A 20,660-nucleotide genomic window follows, 5' to 3' on the forward strand; every position below is an offset into this window, starting at 1 on the left:
TCAATATTCTGACTGTTAATTTCATTAAGAACATTGGTGGAAAAGACCTTTGCTAAGTATAATCAACAATAAAAAAGGGGCTATCAAAAATTATACATCTATAAATCTAGGCAACTGCAATGAGCATAAAGCTACAGGTCTTTCGAGAAAGTACCAGAAGAGAGTGTAAGGGTAAAGGGAGGCTAATGATACACTTCTTAGTACAGTCAGCCCTCTCTATCTGTGGGTTCTGCATCCAGGAATTACACCAACCACAGGTCAAAAATATTACAAGTTGTGTCTGTACTGAACACATACAGACTTTTTTCCTTGTCATTATTCCCTAAACATTATAGTATAACAACTATTTACTTGGCATTTACATTGTGTGAGGTATAAGTAACGTAGAATGACTTAAAGTATACAGGAGGCTGTGTATAGGTTCTATGCAAATACTACACCACCTTATATCAGGAACCTGAGTATCCCTGGATTCTGGTATTTGCAGATTGTGGAACCAATTCCTCACAGATATGGAGGGACAACTGTATTTTCCACATTCCAAGGTTATTTTGAAAAAAGATGCAGAATATCCCTCCCTATGAATTTGTCCTCAAAGCCATCATTACTGCCACTGAATAACTGGATTTACAACACTGAAATACACTTTTCAGAAAGAACTCAGCCAGGTGGGCAGATCATGAGGTCAGGAGATCGAAACCATCCTGGCTAACATGGTGAAACCCTGTCTCTACTAAAAATACAAAAAATTAGCCGGGCATGGTGGTGGGTGCCTGTAGTCACAGCTACTCGGGAGGCTGAGGCAGGAGAATAGCGGAGGCGGAGCTTGCAGTGAGCTGAGATAGCTCCACCGCACTCCAGCCTGGGTGACAGAGTGAGACTCTGCCTCAAAAAAAAAAAGAACCAAAGAACTTGGCCAACAAGGAATTCACTATTTCTGTATTATTGAAGCAATATTAAAATGTTTACAATTCTTTTTTTTTTTCAGGGCAGGTGACCTAATGTAGGAAACTTAATAAACCCTTGCATTGATATAATGATCTGTCAGGTTTTCATTTGAACAGTTCTCCAACATTCTCTGAACTGCCAAATAAATTGAATCTAAGCCCTATTTTTTCTTATGCTAAAGTGTGAATGATTCTGGACTATCTTACTGGGAAAACATTTCCTAACAATGTTTTTAAAAGTCATAAGGTCAAAACTGCAGTTATAAGAAAGAAGGGTGAATGCAGTGGCTCATGCCTGTAGTTCCAGTGCTTTGGAAGGCTGAGGTGGGAGGACTACTTGAGGCCAGAAGTTCAAGACCATCCTAGGCAACACAGCAAGACCTGTCTCTATAAAAAAAAATTTAAAAATTAGCCAGGTGTGACAGTGCAGAAAGGTGAGGTGAGAGGAGCACTTCAGTTCAGGAGTTTCAAGGCTGCAGTGAGCTATGACTGTGCCACTGCATTCCTGCCTGGGTAACAAAATGAGACTCTATCTCAATTAAAAAAAAAAAAAAAAAAAAGAGGAAAAAGATACATTACTTTTAGCAGTACATTAGAGAAATATGTATTTACTGAAAAGAAAACAAAACAAAAAAGGAAAGTATTCAAAGAATGACTATAGTAACATGAAAAGCTAAGGATATTTAGTTTCAAAAGCACAACTAAGAGTGAAAAACATTAAGCAAAACAAACAGAAATGAGAATAGCTTCCAGCATAAATATTATACAACACCAAGACTGCTGTAAACTCAAGCAGAACTAGTACTAGACTGCTTAAAGTATATGCTAAAGAAGTTAACAGAATAAGCAGAATCTTTCCTACATTAATATAGAATCATCTCAACTTCCTTACCTAAGAAAAACTCTGCTTGCTTTATTCTGTTTTCAAAATAGAAATATAAAAAAAATTCTATTTACTGGTGGAAAGGTATTTGTTTTAAAAAATAGTACATAGAATAAAAATAATAGGCACAATAGGCAAACGGGAGAATTGACTTTAGCATCAAATCACCAGAAATACCACTTTTCAAAAATTTTATTTAATAGGGTGGATTTTTATTGCCCTAATATTATACATTAAAATTATGTTTTCTAATAACCTGTTTGTGACATACCAACAGGAAGACTTTTGATTTTTCATGTTTTAATTATTCTGTGCATGACAAAGGTGCTGTCTTTATTGAATTCACACCATTGTACATCAGATAGCATGAATATTCTAGCAGTTACCGTGAAGTTCCAGAACCAAGGCCCCAGGGTTCCTGTGAGAAGCTGGCATATTATAATTATGATCTGGGACTCTGTAACATCGAATCTATGCATAAGGAAACAAACATTTCAAAATAACTTTACTCAGAACTTTTGCTAAAGAGCCCTACTAACACAGGTAACAAAATTAGATTTAAAAAGTAGCATTCTTCTTACAAAGACACCTAAAGATGGAATGATACAATTTATACAGTACTATACTATCCTTATACATACATACATAGTTCTTATCCAAATCAAGACAGAAGTTAAAAAAATTAAAACTGTAATATACTGAAAAAATGACTTTTAAGTAGGCAGCTGGAAACACTAATACTAAAAACACAGAATCAACTCTAATTACCTAGTAGTGGTGAATATTACTTGCCAAATAATTACACTATGACATAAATCCCTTTAGCACCAGAACTGATCTAGACTTCCCTGTAGATAGGAATTCTTCTTAGAAGTCCCAATGTACATTTTGAAAAAACACTAATCCATCTTACGCTCCTTCCCTGTCCCAAGCCTCACCACACTCCTACCTCCGCTATCTCAAAAAAACTAGCATATATGTGGAAAGGGTAAGTGGGAAAGAATCTAATCAAGAGTAACTTCTATTTGGATATGGTTAGAGCAAAAATCAAATTGGCCATCTCCTTATCCTATTTCCTGATAATCTCTAGTCCAGAAGTTTTCCTTTTTCCTCCTTCTCTTCCCTAATTCCACACCAGCATTATAATACTCTACTACATTGGATTAGTTTACTAGTGATAAAAATAAGTAAAACATCCAGTTCAATCACTTAAAAAGTTTGGAAACACAGATAATAACACACAAAACAGTAGCAGTATAGACTAGGCTTCAAATAAAAACTACTTAAATAAAAATTAAGAACTGAGGAATGCTAATGAGATAGATAGATGTCCATGATTTTACCTGGTGATCTGAGAGGCCAAACTGCAATCTAGGTTTTACATTAATACAAATGGTTGTTTTAGGACATCATCTACGGCAACTGATAAAATTAAACGAACGGAGCTGAGGCCCAAATGAACAAATCATTGCTGAAAAAAAGCTACACAGGGAAGTTGGAAACTGAAAGGAAAACCTCTGGTATTTAATAATTCATGTGATAAGTATTAGACATTTAAAGATAAATAGATTCTACGCAGGGATTAGAAAGTTTCCCAATTCTGAATCCATAGAAAGTGGATTATACATTAACAAACAACAGTTTTTTATTATCAAGAGGTCTTCAAATAATTATTCTTTAAAAATCACCTGGACAAAAAGATGAACTAAATTTGTCAGACTACCTAGTGGAATACATAGCCTATTAACTTTTTTCATATAACTATAGAAAAGAAAGAGTGGGAAGCTACTTACTTACATAGAAATAAACATTGGGTGACAGGGTTTTTAGCTAATATAAATGTGAAACTTTAGAAGCATTAATTGAAAAATGTAATAAAGGCAAAAATTAATACTCTGACTACTGTAATTATAAATAAGTACGCTTGTAATAATATCTGTGTAGAATTAGTAGACTCACAGACTTTATAAACAGAAAGAACCTTATAGATCATCTAATCTAAAGCTTATTTTACAAATTAGGAAATGAGGCCCGTGAAAGTTACGAGCCTTGCCCAAGCTGATATATAAAAAAGATAACTTACAGATTAACATTTGAGCCAACATATATTGGCACAAGTTCAATTTATTATTTTTTGTCTTGGAAAAAATAATTGAAGAGTATTTTGCTCCTGAAATAATTTAAGTGAGTTCTGCCTTTACAGCATAGATTTTTTTTTTTTAAGACCGATGTTTTAGGCCGGGCGCAGTGGCTCACGCCTGTAATCCCAGCACTTTGGGAGGCCAAGGCGGGCAGATCACGAGGTCAGGAGATCGAGACCATCCTGGCTAACACAGTGAAACCCTGTCTCTACTAAAAATACAAAAAATTAGCCGGGCGTGGTGGCGGGCGCCTGTAGTCCCAGCTACTCAGAGGCTGAGGCAGGAGAATGGCATGAACCCAGGAGGCGGAGGTTGCAGTGAGTCGAGATCGCACCACTGCACTCCAGCCTGGGCAACACAGTGAGACTCCGTTTCAAAAAAAAAAAGACCGATGTTTTATGTAAGTATAGTTTTATTAAAGATTGATTAGGACTTCTAAGCATTTAACTTATAGAAAGGATTCTATATATATGTTTATAAGTTATAGAATTAAAAATAACCTAATATAGGCCGGGTGCAGTGGCTCACACCTAATCCCAGCACTTTGGGAGGCCAAGGTGGGCAGATCACGAGGTCAGGAGATCGAGACCATCCTGGCTAACACGGTGAAACCCCATCTCTACTAAAAATGCAAAAAACTAGCTGGGCATGGTGGCAGCACGCACCTGTAGTCCTAGCTACTCGGGAGGCTGAGGCAGAATTGCTTGAACCCGGGAGGCGGAGGTTGCAGTGACCCGAGGTTGTGCCACTACACTCCAGCCTGGGAAACAGAGCAAGAGTCCATCTCAAAAACAAAACAAAACAATCCAAAGAAATCCTAATACAGATAGTTTAGGTCTTAAGGGAGAAAATGTGAACTCTCCCATTCAGTATAATGGGAGATATTCAGTATAATTTAAGATATAAATATCTTAAAGAGTATTTTGCAAAGATGAGCTTCAATTCATATTTATCTTCTACAACCCAATCCTCCCATGAAATTCTAGCCTCTAACCCCATTTTCCTCCCCAGTCTTTCCTATCCAGGCTAGTCATCTCTGTCAGATCTCTACTTGCTCAATCCAGGGGCACTGTGAGAACAGGAGTCTGTCTAGACATGACAGGCACTAATATTCTCTGTGCAAGGTAGCTTTTAGCTGTGATCAGAGCAAACTGCTGGAAGACATAGCTCATAATTTCAGGGAAGATGTATCCAAAGCACATCTGCTTTCTCAAAAGGCTAGACTTTAATGAGAATTATTTAGTTACAGATGAATTAAAATCCTGTGACTATTTTTGTTTAAGATACTATAAGCAAACTTAATAGCAATTAAAAACAGTAATAATAAAGAGGCTAAGGAACAAAAAATTCTTATCTGGCAAACATTCTATTTTATGAAGTTATTAAAAGTATAACAACCTAAATTATAAATAAAAAAGAAATTCTCATTATTTTCACTTATGTATGTAAACATCAAAATAAAACAATTCAAATAAATAAGCATGTTTAAAAATAAGATTCCTAAGGTACTTAAATCTGCTTTCACTTTTTTCTAGAAAACAGTAAGAAAATGCAAGTGATTTTAAAAAATTTCTTTACTCAAACTACATTTCAGAGCTGACCTTGTTCCCTCCTTATTAAGCAAAATAAATTTTGACTTTCTCCTCCATGCATACAAACTTCAATAAGTCTTTAGGGATATCTATATGTATTCTATAGATTCTATGTATCTATATGTATATCTCTATTTATTCTATATGCCTCCATTACATTGTTATTTTGATAAATGGCTCCCTAGCGTAGAGCACTTAGCCTGCATTTCTTTTTTTTTTGAGACAGGTTCTTGCTCTGTTGCCAGGCTGGATGGAGTACAGTGGTGCTATTTCAGCTCACTGCAACCTCTGCTTCCAGGGCGCAAGTGATCCTCCTACAGGCATGCGCCACCGTGCTTGGCTAATTTTTAAAAAATTTTTTTGTAGAGACCAAGTCTATATTGCTCAGGCTGGTCTTGAAATCCTGGGCTCAAGTGATCCTCTTTCCTCGGGCTCCCAGAATGCTGGAATTAAAGGCATAAGCCACTGTGCCTGGCCATAGCACATTTCTATGAACATTATAGCCTGCTTTTAATTTAAAAAACAAATTTGGTGCTGCTTTAATGCAAATGTAGCATTTCTGAAAATTGGATACAATTTCCCAAATTAAAACTAATCCCTTGTAATACTAAAATTCAAGTTCATATATTAAATTCAAACTAATCTTAATATATCTAGTGTTTCCCCCCGCCCCCCACTCCAAGCCTTGCAAGCACTCTAGTGTCAGTGGCAGAGTTTCCTCCTGTTTAATGCCTCTGCCTTTTACCCTAGAACTCCTTTGTTCCTATATCTTTAGCTATTGTTCTATAAATCATTCCCTCTTTTTATTCAGTATCTTCAATCTCTTCTCTAGCAGATTTCTTCTGAATGCTCAAAATTTTCTCATAAAAATACAAGACCCTCCTTCCTTTGAGCCCATATTCTCTCCTCTAACCAATGCTTCTCTCCTTCACATCACAGTCACACATTTTATAAGTAATCATATATAATGTGTAATAAATAGTAGCCTACTTATTTGTTCCATTCACTTCTTATCCCCTACAGTCTGGCTTCTGTCTCACCATTACACAGAAATTACTATGAATAGTTCACACTGCCAAATTCAATGTACACTTTTCTGTCCTCATTTTGAGTCTTGGCAGGATTTAGCAATGTTCTTTTGTGAAATGCATCCTTCTGGCTTTATATTCCAGGACGCCTCCTACTACTCTGGCTGTTCAATAAATTTCATGGGCTTCTTTCTAAGCTTGCTCTCTAAGTTTTCTCCTGTTCTCATTTTATTTGGATGTCTAAAATCCCTCACATATGTTTCTGGGTAGACTGCTCTCTTTAAATAGGTTCCTCTTCCTGTAGTGCCTTTCTCTACCTTCATTCAGCCACCCAAGGAAGGGAACTAGGAGTCATTTCAGTCTCTGCCCTCTCATTCATTCCCCACATCCAAATACACATTGTGTCCTATAGTTTCTACCTCAAAAGTCTCTCTCAAATTTATTCCTTGCTCTGCAATAGCACTGCCATTGTGTTAGTGCATGCTTCATCATTCACATTAATTATGCTGATGCTTCCTCTAACAGGTCTCCTTGCTTCTGTCACAGCCTACTACAATTTACCCTCTGCCTTACCGCCAGACTGATCTTTCTAAAAGGCACTTTTGTCATTTCCCTGCTTTAGGTCCTGCAAAATTTCCCTGCAGATTCAGGGTAAAAGCTCATATTTCTTGGCAGAGCACAGGACCTTGATTTTCTGGATCTTCTCCAGCCTTATCTCCTGCCACTCTCTACAGGCAGGCATCTTATCATCCAACCATATGGAGTTGTTTACAGTTCTCTAAATACATACTTCATCACAGGACAACATCATGAGAGAAATTCAAAGACTGGAAGACAGAAAGCTGTGATATCAAATCACTTCTAAAAACACTATTTACTCTTCTCCTACATCCATGGTTAATTTTCTTTCCTTCCTTCAGTTCCCACACCATATGGTTGGTGCCGTATTATTTGAAAGGGAAAGAGAATACATTAGGGCTGACAGATAAATAAGCTTTCAAAATAGGTATTGAAAGTGAACTGTGAGATAATAACCAACGAAACATAAACTATGTGAAATCCAGATATTATAAATTCTGCCATTTTTGAAAATAGTAGAAACACTAAAAATTAATATTGGATTAGGGTGCTGCTCTCAGAAACCATCTTCTTTTTCCTGGAAATGCATTTTTATATGTGAAAATAAAAATGGAATTAAGGTAAATAATGGTGGGGAAAAAAAGTGAATTTTTCTGTGGGAAAGACAAAGATGAGGGACTACTGCTTTTTGTATTGCTTTTAAAATACTGGCTGGGAGGTTCTGATATCTCCTTTTAAAAAAGTATAATAGAGGGACATATGCAGAGACTATTAGGAAATAGCTATAATAATGAAGCATAAATTTTTTAATTTATTAAACTAACTTAGTGATTTGATCAATTTCTAATACTCAAATACTTATAAGGCAACATTCTCCATATGTGAAAGAGAAAACAAAAATTACCATTAAGTATTACTTACATTCCAAATCGCAATGTTCCAGAAACATACGTTTGCCAGTGTGCACAATAGAACATAAATGTCCCCGCAAAACAACAAAAAAACATCCAATCAGGGTTTGTCCCCAGCTGCACTGCAATACAAGTTCCAAGAACCACAAAAACTGCAGAAGAAAGATCACAATGAAAACCAAATAATATGAATAGCAAACAACTGAGCTGGAAATGATTTTAGATGAGACAAAAAGATATGCTGTAAATGCATAATCTTCTCTCAGTTATCTATTGTAACAGAAAAGTAGGATATAATCTGTTACATAATCTCTTACCCCATAATTTCAATCTCTTTTTTTTTTTTTTTACCAAATCACTTAGTGGAAGCAAAGTTCTTGAAGGCAACTAAAATACTTCAACATTTCTTCGAGTATTTTCCTGACTTAGAGACACTAGTACTAATGATCAGCAAATCATTACAAGGCAGACAGCCAAAAAAGAAAAACAAAGGGGCTATATAATCCCCAGACGGACCGACTTACTTGCTTCAGATTGATAACTGTCTTTTTTTTTTTAAACAGATATTGTTATGGGTGACATACATAGAAAAAGACTTCCTATAAAAGTCTAGACCTCAAACTACAACGCAAAAATGACTGCAATTTAAAATAAATAATAGGAAGCCTGCCATCTGCAGTCAGCTGGTTGTTGCCTTTCAAGACAGCCAACTACCATTTATTCAACAGAAGTTTTGAGTATTTCTTGATTTGACTCTTAAAAAATTATATGACCTTAGTTGCTTCTCCTCCTCTACTAAATAAGCTGCTGTTGGGATACAATGAAGCAATGATTTTGATATGCACCTATACCTGTAAATCTGGATTCAGGAGGTAAAACTATAAGGGGTTTTTGTTAGTTTCTTTTTAAATATTTTAAGTGCCACGTCAAACAAGAAAATAATTGAGAAACTAAATAAAACAAAAATAAAAGAGGGGAGGGATGAGTTCCTGTCAGAAAGACTAGCCGAAAAACTGTCATTTAGATTTTAAGTATCTTTTTCCTCTCTAAACACATAATAAACTACTATTTTAAAAACTTGCAAAACAGTGCAAATAAAGAGATATCACTTATAATCCAAACAGAGTAACTCGGTTATTGCTAGCACTTTAGTGTTTCTTTTAAAAATTGTATTATGAGGTGTAAAACATGCCATATATATAAATGATTACTACAGTTAAGCAAATTAACCTATCCATCATGTCCCATAGTTACCTTTTTTCTCCTGTGGTAAAAGCACCTAAAATGTACTCTCTTAGCAAATTTCCAGTACACAATGCAATATTAACGATACTCCTAATTTGTCATAGTCTTTCTCTGAGCTTCTTATGACGTAGTTATAATCCAAGTCCATTAACATAATTCTGAATGTCTACATAACATTCATTTAAATATATGAAGACCACAAATTACCTAACTAGTCTCCCACCACTGTACTCTCATTTAGTTCATAAGAGTTTTGATGGTGACAATTATGCCCCAAGCTTTTAAAAACAAAAGATGCCAAAACAATATTTGGGGCTAAAAATAACAAGCAGAAAGTAATTTCTAAATTTCCTAACACTACCAATAATGAACAAATATTAACTAGGTTCATAGTCTTTTGAGAAATACTAAAATTTAATACAAAATTACTTATTCTCATGACTAAACATGTATTCTAACACTGCTTAGTTAGCACACTGGTTTAACGATTGTTAATAATCAATAACATTAAAAAAAATCAACAATACCTGTTGATAGTGAATCACAACCATGATCAAAAAGTTCTCCCAGAGGAGAACTACTATTGGTTCTTCTTGCCTGTTTCCCATCAATAGCATCCAAAGACTGGTAAATGAAAAGGCCACAGGCACAAGCAATATATGCCCACAGAGGTGCCTGTGAAATAAAATAAGAAAGGCAAGAGTATTCAGACACACAATTACCATGTTTGACTAACATATTTTTACCTGTAGGTTGGAAAGCTAGTTGGAAGCTATGGGAGAGAAGATCCAAGTGCTACATAATGAAGAACTCACTGAAACAATTAGAATTGTAAAAGAATTAAATTTCCTGCTTTTAGAGGTGTTCAAGCAGATGCTAGATAACAACTTACAAGGGAGATTACAAAAATCCCAAGAGATTGGACTAGGTGTCTTCCATAAGATTCTTTAGATTAGAAGGGTCAATTATTGAATTTTTTCCAAAATCATATCCTTCAAAATGTTTGCAGGTATTACATGAAAAATTCCATGCTAACCTCATATGGGAAACACTGGGTTAAACACTAAACAATGTTAAATGGATTTCTTTACTACAGGACTTCTTCTAGTCCTTAATATTGCTAATACATCCTGTGAATATTCAAGAGGGGGACATAATGTCCTGCCATTTTCCAAATTTATTTGAGTTTGTAACATTTTTAAACATCTCTTCAATGGGCCATAAAATAACACTAGGAAATGATATCCAGTGCATAGAGTGTTCAGAATACTATTTTTCAAATCCACAGTCACGTTTTCAAGGAATAGCTTCTCTTTTCCCAAACAGAAATTGAACTGCTGGTATTAAATTTATTTATTTATTTATTTGAGATGGAGTCTTGCTCTGTCACCCAGGCTGGGAGTGCAGTGGTGCAGTCTTGGCTTACTGCAACCTCCGCCTCCTGGGTTCAAGAGATTCTCCTGCCTCACCCTCCCTAGTAGCTGGATTATAGGCATGTGCCACAAAGCCTGGCTAATTTTTTATTTTATTTTATTTTTTTTAGTAGAGACAAGGTTTTGCTATGTTGGTCAGGCTGGTGTCGAACTCTTCACCTCAAGTGATCCGCCCACCTCAGCCTCCCAAAGTGTTGGGATTACAGGCGTGAGCCAACGCACCCGGCCTGGTATTGAATTTAAATGTATATTAAAAAAGAAGAGGTCTTAAAAAAAAAAAAAAAAAAAAAAAAAAAAAAGAAGAGGTCTTATTTGATTTGTCCTTAAGAATGTGGAAGAGTATATTGTATCACTTTTCATTATTTTCCCCTTCCCAGGCTATAAAATACTTTTTATAATCACAAGGTAGTTTATTGTATATTGGTTATCAAGTTACACTGTGAATATTAAACACTCAGAGATGCAAATAACATTCAGTATATTCTGTACTGCAAAGGAGTTTCTCTCTGATAGAAATCTATTTAGTACCAGTTATTAAAAGGTAAGGATCTTTTCATAAACCTTTTTTGAGTTCCGTTTTTTAAGACACTGAGATTATCCAAAGGAGCTAGCACATACCTCCACTAAGCCAGAGTTATAAACCCTGAAAGCAATAAATATGATTATGGAACCATACTTTACATGCAAGCACACTGAACTGAGTAATTAATCCTGTATGACTAAGAACTCTGTCTTCTGGACTTTGGGTCTACTGCTTCTTGCTCCTAAAGGAATCCAGTAACTCTCTAGAGCTGCGCTATCTTGCACAGCAGCCATCAGTCATCTGTGACTATTTGAAATTAATTAATATTAAATAAAATTAAAAATTCAGTTCCTCAGTTACACTAGGTAGATTTTGAATGCTCAATAGCCATATGCAGCTATGGCTACTATATTGGACCTCACAGACATAGAACATGCCCATCGTCATAGAAAATTCTGCTGAATACCTCTGCTTTAGGGGATAAGAAATCTAGGGGTTTCTTGGGGTCCAAGCTTAAGATTTTAATGGGGCAAAACGTTGCTCCGGAGCAAAGATAACTAGTATATACACAATCCTAGGAAATAGTAAAATAACAATCACAGACATAAAAAGTTTCCTTGACTTTGGATTTTCCTTTCTTCCTGTGAATCTGCACAATGATACACTAATATTTATATACTTCTTCCTTGTTCACATTATTTTATACTTCTCAGAGGTATTTTAAGATGAAAGCCTAATTCAGGAATAAATATGATCCCAGTTGCCGTAAGACCCTGGGGGAGATACTGAATGAATGAAGGAACTCATGCATCATTCAGAACTCATTATGTCCTGATAAGTGTATGGGAAAGAACTGACATAAACAAATAATCTTATCACAATGTAGCAATTAACCAACTTGTAAAATCTTGCAGAGATGTTATATGAGTCAACTCAGGTAAAAAATTCCAAGAAACATATGGTTTTACTAAACTTTTGAAAGAGAACTGAAGATTTTACATACATACAAATATATACACATGCTAGTACAAGAGTAATTTTTTTCTTTTTCTGGGAGGATACATAAAAAAACCTATTAAATGTTACCTCACTTTCAGCACTGGACAGACCATCTAAATTAAGTTTGTCCAAGCTGTGGCACGTGGGCTGCACTGCATGCAGCCAAGGACAGCTCTGAATGCAGCCCAACATCAATTTGTAAACTTTCTTAAAATATTATAAGATTTTTTTTTTCCCGCTCATCAGCTATCGTTAGTGTTTTATGTGTGGCCCAAGACAATCCTTCTTCCAACATGGTTCAGGGAAGCCAAAAGATTAAACACCCCTGATTTAAACAGAAAACCAACAAAGTAACATTGAACTTACAGTGCACTACAGATCAAATGGACCTAACAGACATTTACAGAACATTTCATTCCATAGCTGCAGAATACACATTCTTCTCATCAGCACATGAAACATTCTCCAGGACAAACCATGTGTGAGGCTACAAAACAAGTCTCAACAAATTTTTAAATATTTGCGTTGGGGTCATTTCAAGTATCTTCTGAGACTACAATGGAACAAAACTAGAAATCAATAACAAGAGGAACTTTGCAAACTGTACAACTACATGAAAATTAACGAACATGCTCCTGAATGACCAATGAATCTATGAAGAAATTAAGAAGTAAATCATTTTTTGAAAAAAATAAAAACAGAAGCACAAAATACCAAAACCTACAAGATACAGCAAAAGAAGTACTAAGAGGAAAGAATAAAGCAAAATAAATGCCCACATCCGAAAAGTAGAAAGATTTCAAATAAACAACATAATAATGCACCTCAAAGAACCAGAAAAGCAAGAACAAATCAAATCCAAAATTAGAAGAAATAAAGATCAGAGCTAAATGAAATAGAATATATATATATATATATATGTACACACACACATACACACCTATGTGTGGGTTATATATGTACATGAAAATCTGGCCAGGCTTGGTGGCTTACGCCTGTAATCCCAGTACTTTGGGAGGCCAAGGCGGGCAGATCACCTGAGGTCGGGAGTTTGAGACCAGCATGGTCAACGTGATGAAACCCCATCTCTACTAAAAACACAAAATTAGCCGGGTGTGGTGGCGCACGCCTGTAATTCCAGCTACTCGGGAGGCTGAGGCAGGAGGATCGCCTCCCAGGTGAGGCGGAGGTTGCAGTAAGCCAAGATCGTGCCATTGCACTCCAGCCCGGGCAATAAAAGCAAAACTCCATCTCAAAAAAAAAACCCCAAAAAAGGGAATATATATATCATATATATGTATATATACATATATGACACACATGGCATGTGTCATATATATGTTGTGTGTATATACACACACACACAATGATAAAATGAAAAGTTGGTTTTTTGAAAAGAAATAAAATTGACCAACTATTAGCTATGATTAACCAAGAAAAAAAGAGAGAAGACCCAAATAAATAAAATCAGACACAAAAAAAGAGGCATTACAACTGATACCATAGAAATATAAAAGATCATTAGAGGTTGTCATGAACAACTATATGCCAACAAACTGGAAAACCTAGACGAAGTAGATACACTTTTAGACACGTATAACCTACAAAGATTGAACCAAAAGAAATAGAAAACCTTAACAAACTAATAACAAATAACAAGATTGAATAAATATTAAAAAGTTTTCCAACAAAGAAAAACCCAGGACCAAATGCCTTTACTGCTGAATTCTACCAAACTTTTAAAGAACTACACCAATTCTTCTGAAACTATTCCAAAATATTGGACAGAAAATTCTTTCTAATTCATTCTACGAAACCAGCATTACCCTGACATCAAAACCAGATAAGGATGCAATAAAAGAAGAAAACCACAAGCCAGTATTACTGATGAACACAGATACAAAAATCCTCAAGAAACTACTAGCAAACCAAATCCAATGGCGCATTAAAAAGATTATTCAACATGATGAAGGAGGATTTAACTCAGGGATGCAAGGATGGTCCAACATATGCAATCAATAAATGTGACACATCACATCAACAGAACGAAGAACTAAGATCCTATGATCATCTCAATAGGCTCAGAAAAAGCATTTGATAAAATTCAACATCTCTTCAAGATAAAACGTCACCACAAATTATGCATACAAGAAACATACCTCAACACAACAAGGACCATATATGACATACCAACAGCTAACATCATGCTGAATGGGGGAAATGGTCAAAGCTTTTCCTCTAAGAACTAGAACCAGACAAGGATGCCCACTTTCCACACTCAACATAGTACTGGAAGTCCCAGCTAGAGTAATTAAACAAGAGAAAGAAACAAAGGGCATTCACATTAGAAAAGAGGAAGTCAAAACTGTCCCTCTTTGCAGATTATATGAACTTATATATGGGAAAACTTAAAGACTGCATCAAAAAACTCATAGAACTGTTAAATTCAGGAAAGATGCAAGATACAAAATCAACATACAAAAATCAGTAGCATTTCCATACACCAATAACAAACTAGCTGGAAAAAAATCAAGAAGGCAACCCCATTAACAACAGCTAAATAAAATAAAATAAAATAAAATAAAATAAAATAAAATAAAATACTTGGGAATAAATTTAACCAAGGAGTTGAAAGATCTCTACAATGAAAACTACAAAGCACTAATAAAAGAAACTGAGGAGGACATACACACAAAATGAAAAGTCATCCCATGTCCATGAATTAATATTGTCAAAATGGCCATACTACCCAAAGCAATCTACAGATTCAATGCAATCCCTATCAAAATACCAATGACATTCTTCACAGAAATAGAAAAAAAATCCTAAAATGTGTATGGAAGCACAAAAACCTCAGAATAACCAAAGCACTCTAGAGCAAAAAGAACAAAGCTGGAGGCATCACACTACCTGACTTCAAAATACACTAAAAAGCTATAGTAACCAAAACAGCATGATATTGGTATAAAAAGACATACAGACCCAAAGAAATGAGAACCCAGAAATAAATCTATGTATTTACAGCCAACTGATTTTTGACAAAGATGCCAGGAACATAGAGTGGGGAAAGGATAAATAAATGGTGCTAGGAAAATTGAATATCCACATGCAGAAAAATGAAATTAGACCCCTATCTCTCACTATATTCAAAAATCAACTCAAATGGATTAAAGACTTACAAATGTGAGACCTAGTAGTATAAAACTACCAGAAAAAACACAGGGGAAATGCTTCAGTACATTGGTCTATGCAAAGATTTTATGGCTAAGATCTCAAAAGCACAGGCAAGAAAAACTAAAGTAGAGACAGCAGGGCACGGTGGCTCACACCTGTAATCCAAGCACTCTGGGAGGCTGAGGCAGGTGGATTATCTGAGGTCAGGCTGACCAACCCCATCTCAACTAAAAATACAAAACTATCCAGGTATGGCGGTGTATGCCTGTAATCCCAGCTACTTGGGAGGTTGAGGCAGGAGCATCACTTGAACCTGGGAGGCAGAGGTTGCAGTGTGCTGAGCCTGGAAGACATCATGTTAAGTGAAATAAATCAAGCACAGAAAGATAAATACTGCAAGTTCTTACTCATACGCAGGAGCTAAAAAAAAATGCTCATAGAAGTAAAGGGAAGAATTGTGGTTACAAGAGGCTGGGATGGGTAAGGAGGAGGGGAGGATAGGGACAGGTTGTTTAACAGAAGCAAAGTTACAGCTATGTAGGAGGAGTAAGTTCTAGTGCTCTACAGCAATGTAGGCTGAATATAGCTAACAACAATGCATTGTATATTTTCAAAAAGCGAGAAGAGAGGATCTGGAATATTAACACAAAGAAATAAATGTTTGAGGTGATAGACATAATTACCCTGATCTGATCATTATACACTGTATATATGTTTTAAAATATAACACTGTATCTCATATATAATTATTATGTGTCAACCAGAAGGAAAAAAATACTCCTAAGATTTTGGCGGGCATATATATGGGCAGGTACAATATGAGTTTTATTACTATTTCAAACATACAAAAAGTTTTTAAAAATCTGATGAACACCCTTGAGAAACCTCTCAGCTTAAAAAGCATAATTGGAGCTCCATGAACAGCTCTCTCCAATTCATCATGCAATCTCCCCCAAAAGTACCCACTAACCTGAATTTAGTCTTTATTATTCCTATGTTTGCCTTTAGACTTGATTACATATATATATGCAATCCTAAACAATAAAGACTTATTTTGCATACTTTAAACAATTTCTAAATGGTGTACTGTGTGTTCCACATGTTGCTTTTTCTCAATAAAATTTAGGGTGTGATTTGTCAGACAAAAATACTGTTAAACTTTATTACATTTGAGGAGAGAGGTTAGGGTGAGGGGTAGGAAGGAAAGGCAGATAAAAAAGGGAAGATTTTACTTTTTGTTTTATGCCACTCTTTGAATTTTTTTAACTCTGTAATTTTTTTCCCCTTCACTTTTCAATGTCAACATAAGTTAACTGGGCAGTGAAATTATGGTCAATGTGCCATTTTAATTTTCTTTTCACTTTTCTATGCCAAAAAAAAATCTAACAAGTTATTTTTTAGTGAGGTGAATCAAAAGCATGAAAACTAGCAATATAAAAACAAAAACAAATGAGTGTTTAAACAACTCATGATATTTCAAAAAGTTATATTGAAATTTGACACAACTCTTTTTGATAATGGCATTTCGGGTTTTCATGGGTATAATACAGGTTAACACCAACTTCCTTTTTCTGTCTTACGTGATGAGGACTAAACTGTTGATTTTTACCTTGCCCAAATTCGTATCTAAGGGGTCTGGGGAGTCATGCCCTACAAATCATAAATTCTCATCAGATGGGTTTTATTTAACCCTATATATCTTGATTTACTTTCCAACCTGACTCTGGCATAACAATACAAGACAAGGAAGAAAATCAAAATATTTTACCCCAAAACATGTTTCTTGGTCATATTTTGAATTGGCCCTGCAAAGCTGTTCTTTGTGGGGGAAAATGTGCATCTGTAAAGAACCTCTATTAACATAGCTAGATCTTTTTCTTCCAGACTGTCCCAATCCTAAAGAGATTAACTAAGATCTGAAAGGGAAAGGTTTGTCATCTATTGTCTCTAAGGACAGCCACTATAAGACTTCAAAAGAACTTTGGTCTCCACAATCTTTATCTTAACCTGAACATTCCCTTTCTATCAATCCCAGATCTTTAGACAAACTTATCCAGAAAATGTTTAAATTCAACTATAGCCTGGAAGCCCTTCCACTCTGAGTTGTCCCACCTTTCTGGACCAAACCAATGTATTTCTTAAATGTACTTGATTGATGTCTCATGCCTCTCTAAAATGCATAATACCAAGCTGGCCGGGTGTGGTGGCACACGCCTGTAATCCCAGCACTCTGGGAGGCCAAGGTGGGTGGATTACAAGAACAAGAGATTGAGATCATTCTGGCCAACATGTTGAAACCCTGTCTCTGCTAAAAATACAAATATTAGCTGGGTGTGGCGGCGTGCGCCTGTAGTCCTGTATTCGGGAGGCTGAGGCAGGAGAATCGCTTGAACCAGGGAGGTGGAGGTTGCAGTGAACCGAGATTGCACCACTGCACTCCAGCCTGGCAATAGAGTGAGACTCCGTCTCAAAAAACAAACAAACAAACCAAAAAAAACAAGCAGTGCTCTGACTACCTTGGGCACGTGTTCTCAGGACCTCCTGAGGGCTGTGTCACAGGCCATAGTCACTGATATTTGGCTCAGAATAAATCTCTTCAAATATTTTACAGAGTCCAACTCTTTTTGTGGACAGAGGCAAGGTGAACACAAGTATATTAACATATACCAAGTTGCAAGACAAATTCCAAATTAACTTATGACACTAAAATCAAAGCTACTAGCTAATGAAGTTTAAATACTGAGTAATGAACAGATCAAAGGGAAATTTTGGCTCTCCATATAAAAAGAGAGAAGTCTGTATTTCTACCCTAAGAATGTGAAAAATAAAAGCTAACTTATTTTCTTATCTACTAGGAGGATTGCTTTTCCTAAGAAAAGAAACAAACTGAGCTTAAATTATTATAATAATGACCTTCCTTTCTACCAGAAAGATTGGTGTCTGAAACTCTAATACATTTTTAAAAAAATCAGTAACATAAAAAATATATGGGAAGTTCGTAATACTATACATGTAGACATGAAACTTAATGATCATCCACTGGCATAAGGCCCAAAAGAATCAGAGATACAATGAAGGAGAATTTCCCTGGGTGATAAAATTTACGAAATTCTCTGACTCCAACATGATGATAAAGAAAAATATAAAAGAAATAAGGACTTAGATGAATTTGTAACTGGAAATATTATGTATCATTAGAGGAAATCACGAATGGGAAGGGGGCTATGGAAGAATAGATTATATACCTAATCTTTTTGATCAATGAAACAATAACCATCTACTATTTTGAACATTATATGCTAGGTACCCTGAATGTATGATCATCATACCACAAAATAAGATTTAAAGAGGGTGACTTAGAGAATTTACTTATCTTACTGAAGATCACAGAGATAACAGGTTGTCATAGAAAACAACCAAGACCTATTTAAATGCATTCTGCTTTGAGCCTAATAAGGATAGCTACCTCGTAGCTAAAAACGCATCCAGGCATCTCCATTGTAGGACATTACCTTCCCTTGCAGAGCAACAAGCAGCAGCTCAGTCATATTCTGATTCCTCCTAGCAGCAATTCTGAACCATCACAACTAGTGAAAAGAATAGCTTCCATTCTGGAAGTCTCCCTAAAGATTTAACTAATTCTTGGGTTATTCATACATTCCAAATCACTTAAGAACAGAGGCCAAGAAAAAGTATTATAGGGGAACACATTACCTGATATACTCTGTGGTGTTCCATAAATGACTATTAGTGGCTGAACTATCCTTGAACCTGCTCTCACTCCTTGATCCCCATCCTAGAACTAGTTTAGTACTGGAGGTCTTCCACTGGAATCAATCCACCTCCCTGTTGTTCTACTATATCTCTAATGATTTGTGTGATTTGGACCAAACCCTTCTGGGAGTGGCAGTCAAATTCTCAGACAAGCCCCAAGTGAAACAATTTAAAGGATATGTGATAAAGAATCCAAGGACACATTTAAATAATGTACTGGTTTGTGTTTTTTAAGTATCCTAACTGAGCAACAGGAAAAGAGTTAAAAAGAGGGGAGCTGGGCGCAGTTGCTCACTGTAATCTCAGCACTTTGGGAGGCCAAGGTTGGTGGATCACCTGAGGTCAGGAATTCCAGAGCAGCCTGACCAACAAGGTGAAGCCCTGTCTCTACTACAAATACAAAAATTAGCTGGGCGTGGTGGTGCGGGCCTGTAATCCCAGTTACTTGGGAGGCTGAGGCAGGAGAATCGCTTAAACCCTGGAGGTGGAAATTGCAGTGAGCCGAGACAGTGCCATTGCACTCCAGCCTGGGTGACAAAGGCAGACCCTGTCTCAGAAAAAAAAAAAAAAAAAAAAAGAGAAGAAACCAGATTTTACATCTAAAAAATCTGTATGGACTGTCTTTGTAATAGTAAAAGAGGAATTAAGGGTGATGGGAAATGAAAACCTGGAAAATAACGGAAATCACATGTTCTGGGGTAACGGTGACCCTCAATAGCCATTCACTTTAATGGCTTTTATTTAACCTATGGAAACAGACAAATTGATGAAAACAGAAAAGAATAGAGGGTTGAATGGTGGTAATTTTATCTCAAAGGACAAATAATCTGAGAAGATTACTTAAAAAAAATTACTTCAAGCTTAAAACAAGGTAAGGAATGTTGTGGCCATTACCATCTCATTTAGCTCAGAATCACTCTGACATGTTTAGTTAGAATTACCTTCTACTGTCTTGAATTACCAGAAACTGATCAGTCTAACTAATATAGGCAGAACAAATGCTTGTAATTCTCTCATCTACCTAACTAGCTTAGTTCATGTTTTGGTAAGGATATTTTAAAACCAAAGAAATAAATATCAATGTATCTATTCTGATAAAGAGTTCTAGTTTTGGTTTCAAGTAATGAGTACAGAGGGTAATAGAGGGTAATAGCAGAAGAGAGGCTTGGATCTGAGAAGGCCTGTGTGAGTCTTTGTAAGCAATAGCATGCATCCTTTCTTAATGGTAGCCAGAGCAGGATACGGAATAGGAAATACATTGTATTGACTTTTTCTTACACTTCCTTTGCCACAGTTGTTAGAAGAATAAGCCATATACCCGAAGTCTTCAGGCATACATGTTTAAAGGAAGAGAGAAGGGAAATTTAACACTTCTCACTAGAATGGAAAAAAAACCTTTTGATAAGGCTAGTTTACAGTCATGCCATACTA

The 20,660-nt window shown here is 35.9% G+C and overlaps 1 protein-coding gene across 4 annotated transcripts in view; it reads right to left on the reverse strand.

Annotated features, from left to right (window-relative positions):
• The window catches only part of CEPT1 (choline/ethanolamine phosphotransferase 1), a 45,153-nt gene that overhangs the window by 15,718 nt on the left and 8,775 nt on the right, over positions 1-20,660 (reverse strand). For all 4 annotated transcript variants that reach the window (XM_003810672.7, XM_008963000.7, XM_003810671.7 and 1 more), the window contains exons 3-4: positions 9,854-10,001; positions 8,092-8,233 (exon numbers count right to left, since the gene is read on the reverse strand). In XM_003810672.7, the coding sequence (XP_003810720.1) occupies positions 8,092-8,233; positions 9,854-10,001 (290 nt within the window). The remainder of the gene's footprint in view (positions 1-8,091; positions 8,234-9,853; positions 10,002-20,660) is intronic.

The sequence above is a fragment of the Pan paniscus genome, chromosome 1 (assembly GCF_029289425.2).
Source record: "Pan paniscus chromosome 1, NHGRI_mPanPan1-v2.0_pri, whole genome shotgun sequence".
Classification (NCBI taxonomy): domain Eukaryota; kingdom Metazoa; phylum Chordata; class Mammalia; order Primates; family Hominidae; genus Pan; species Pan paniscus.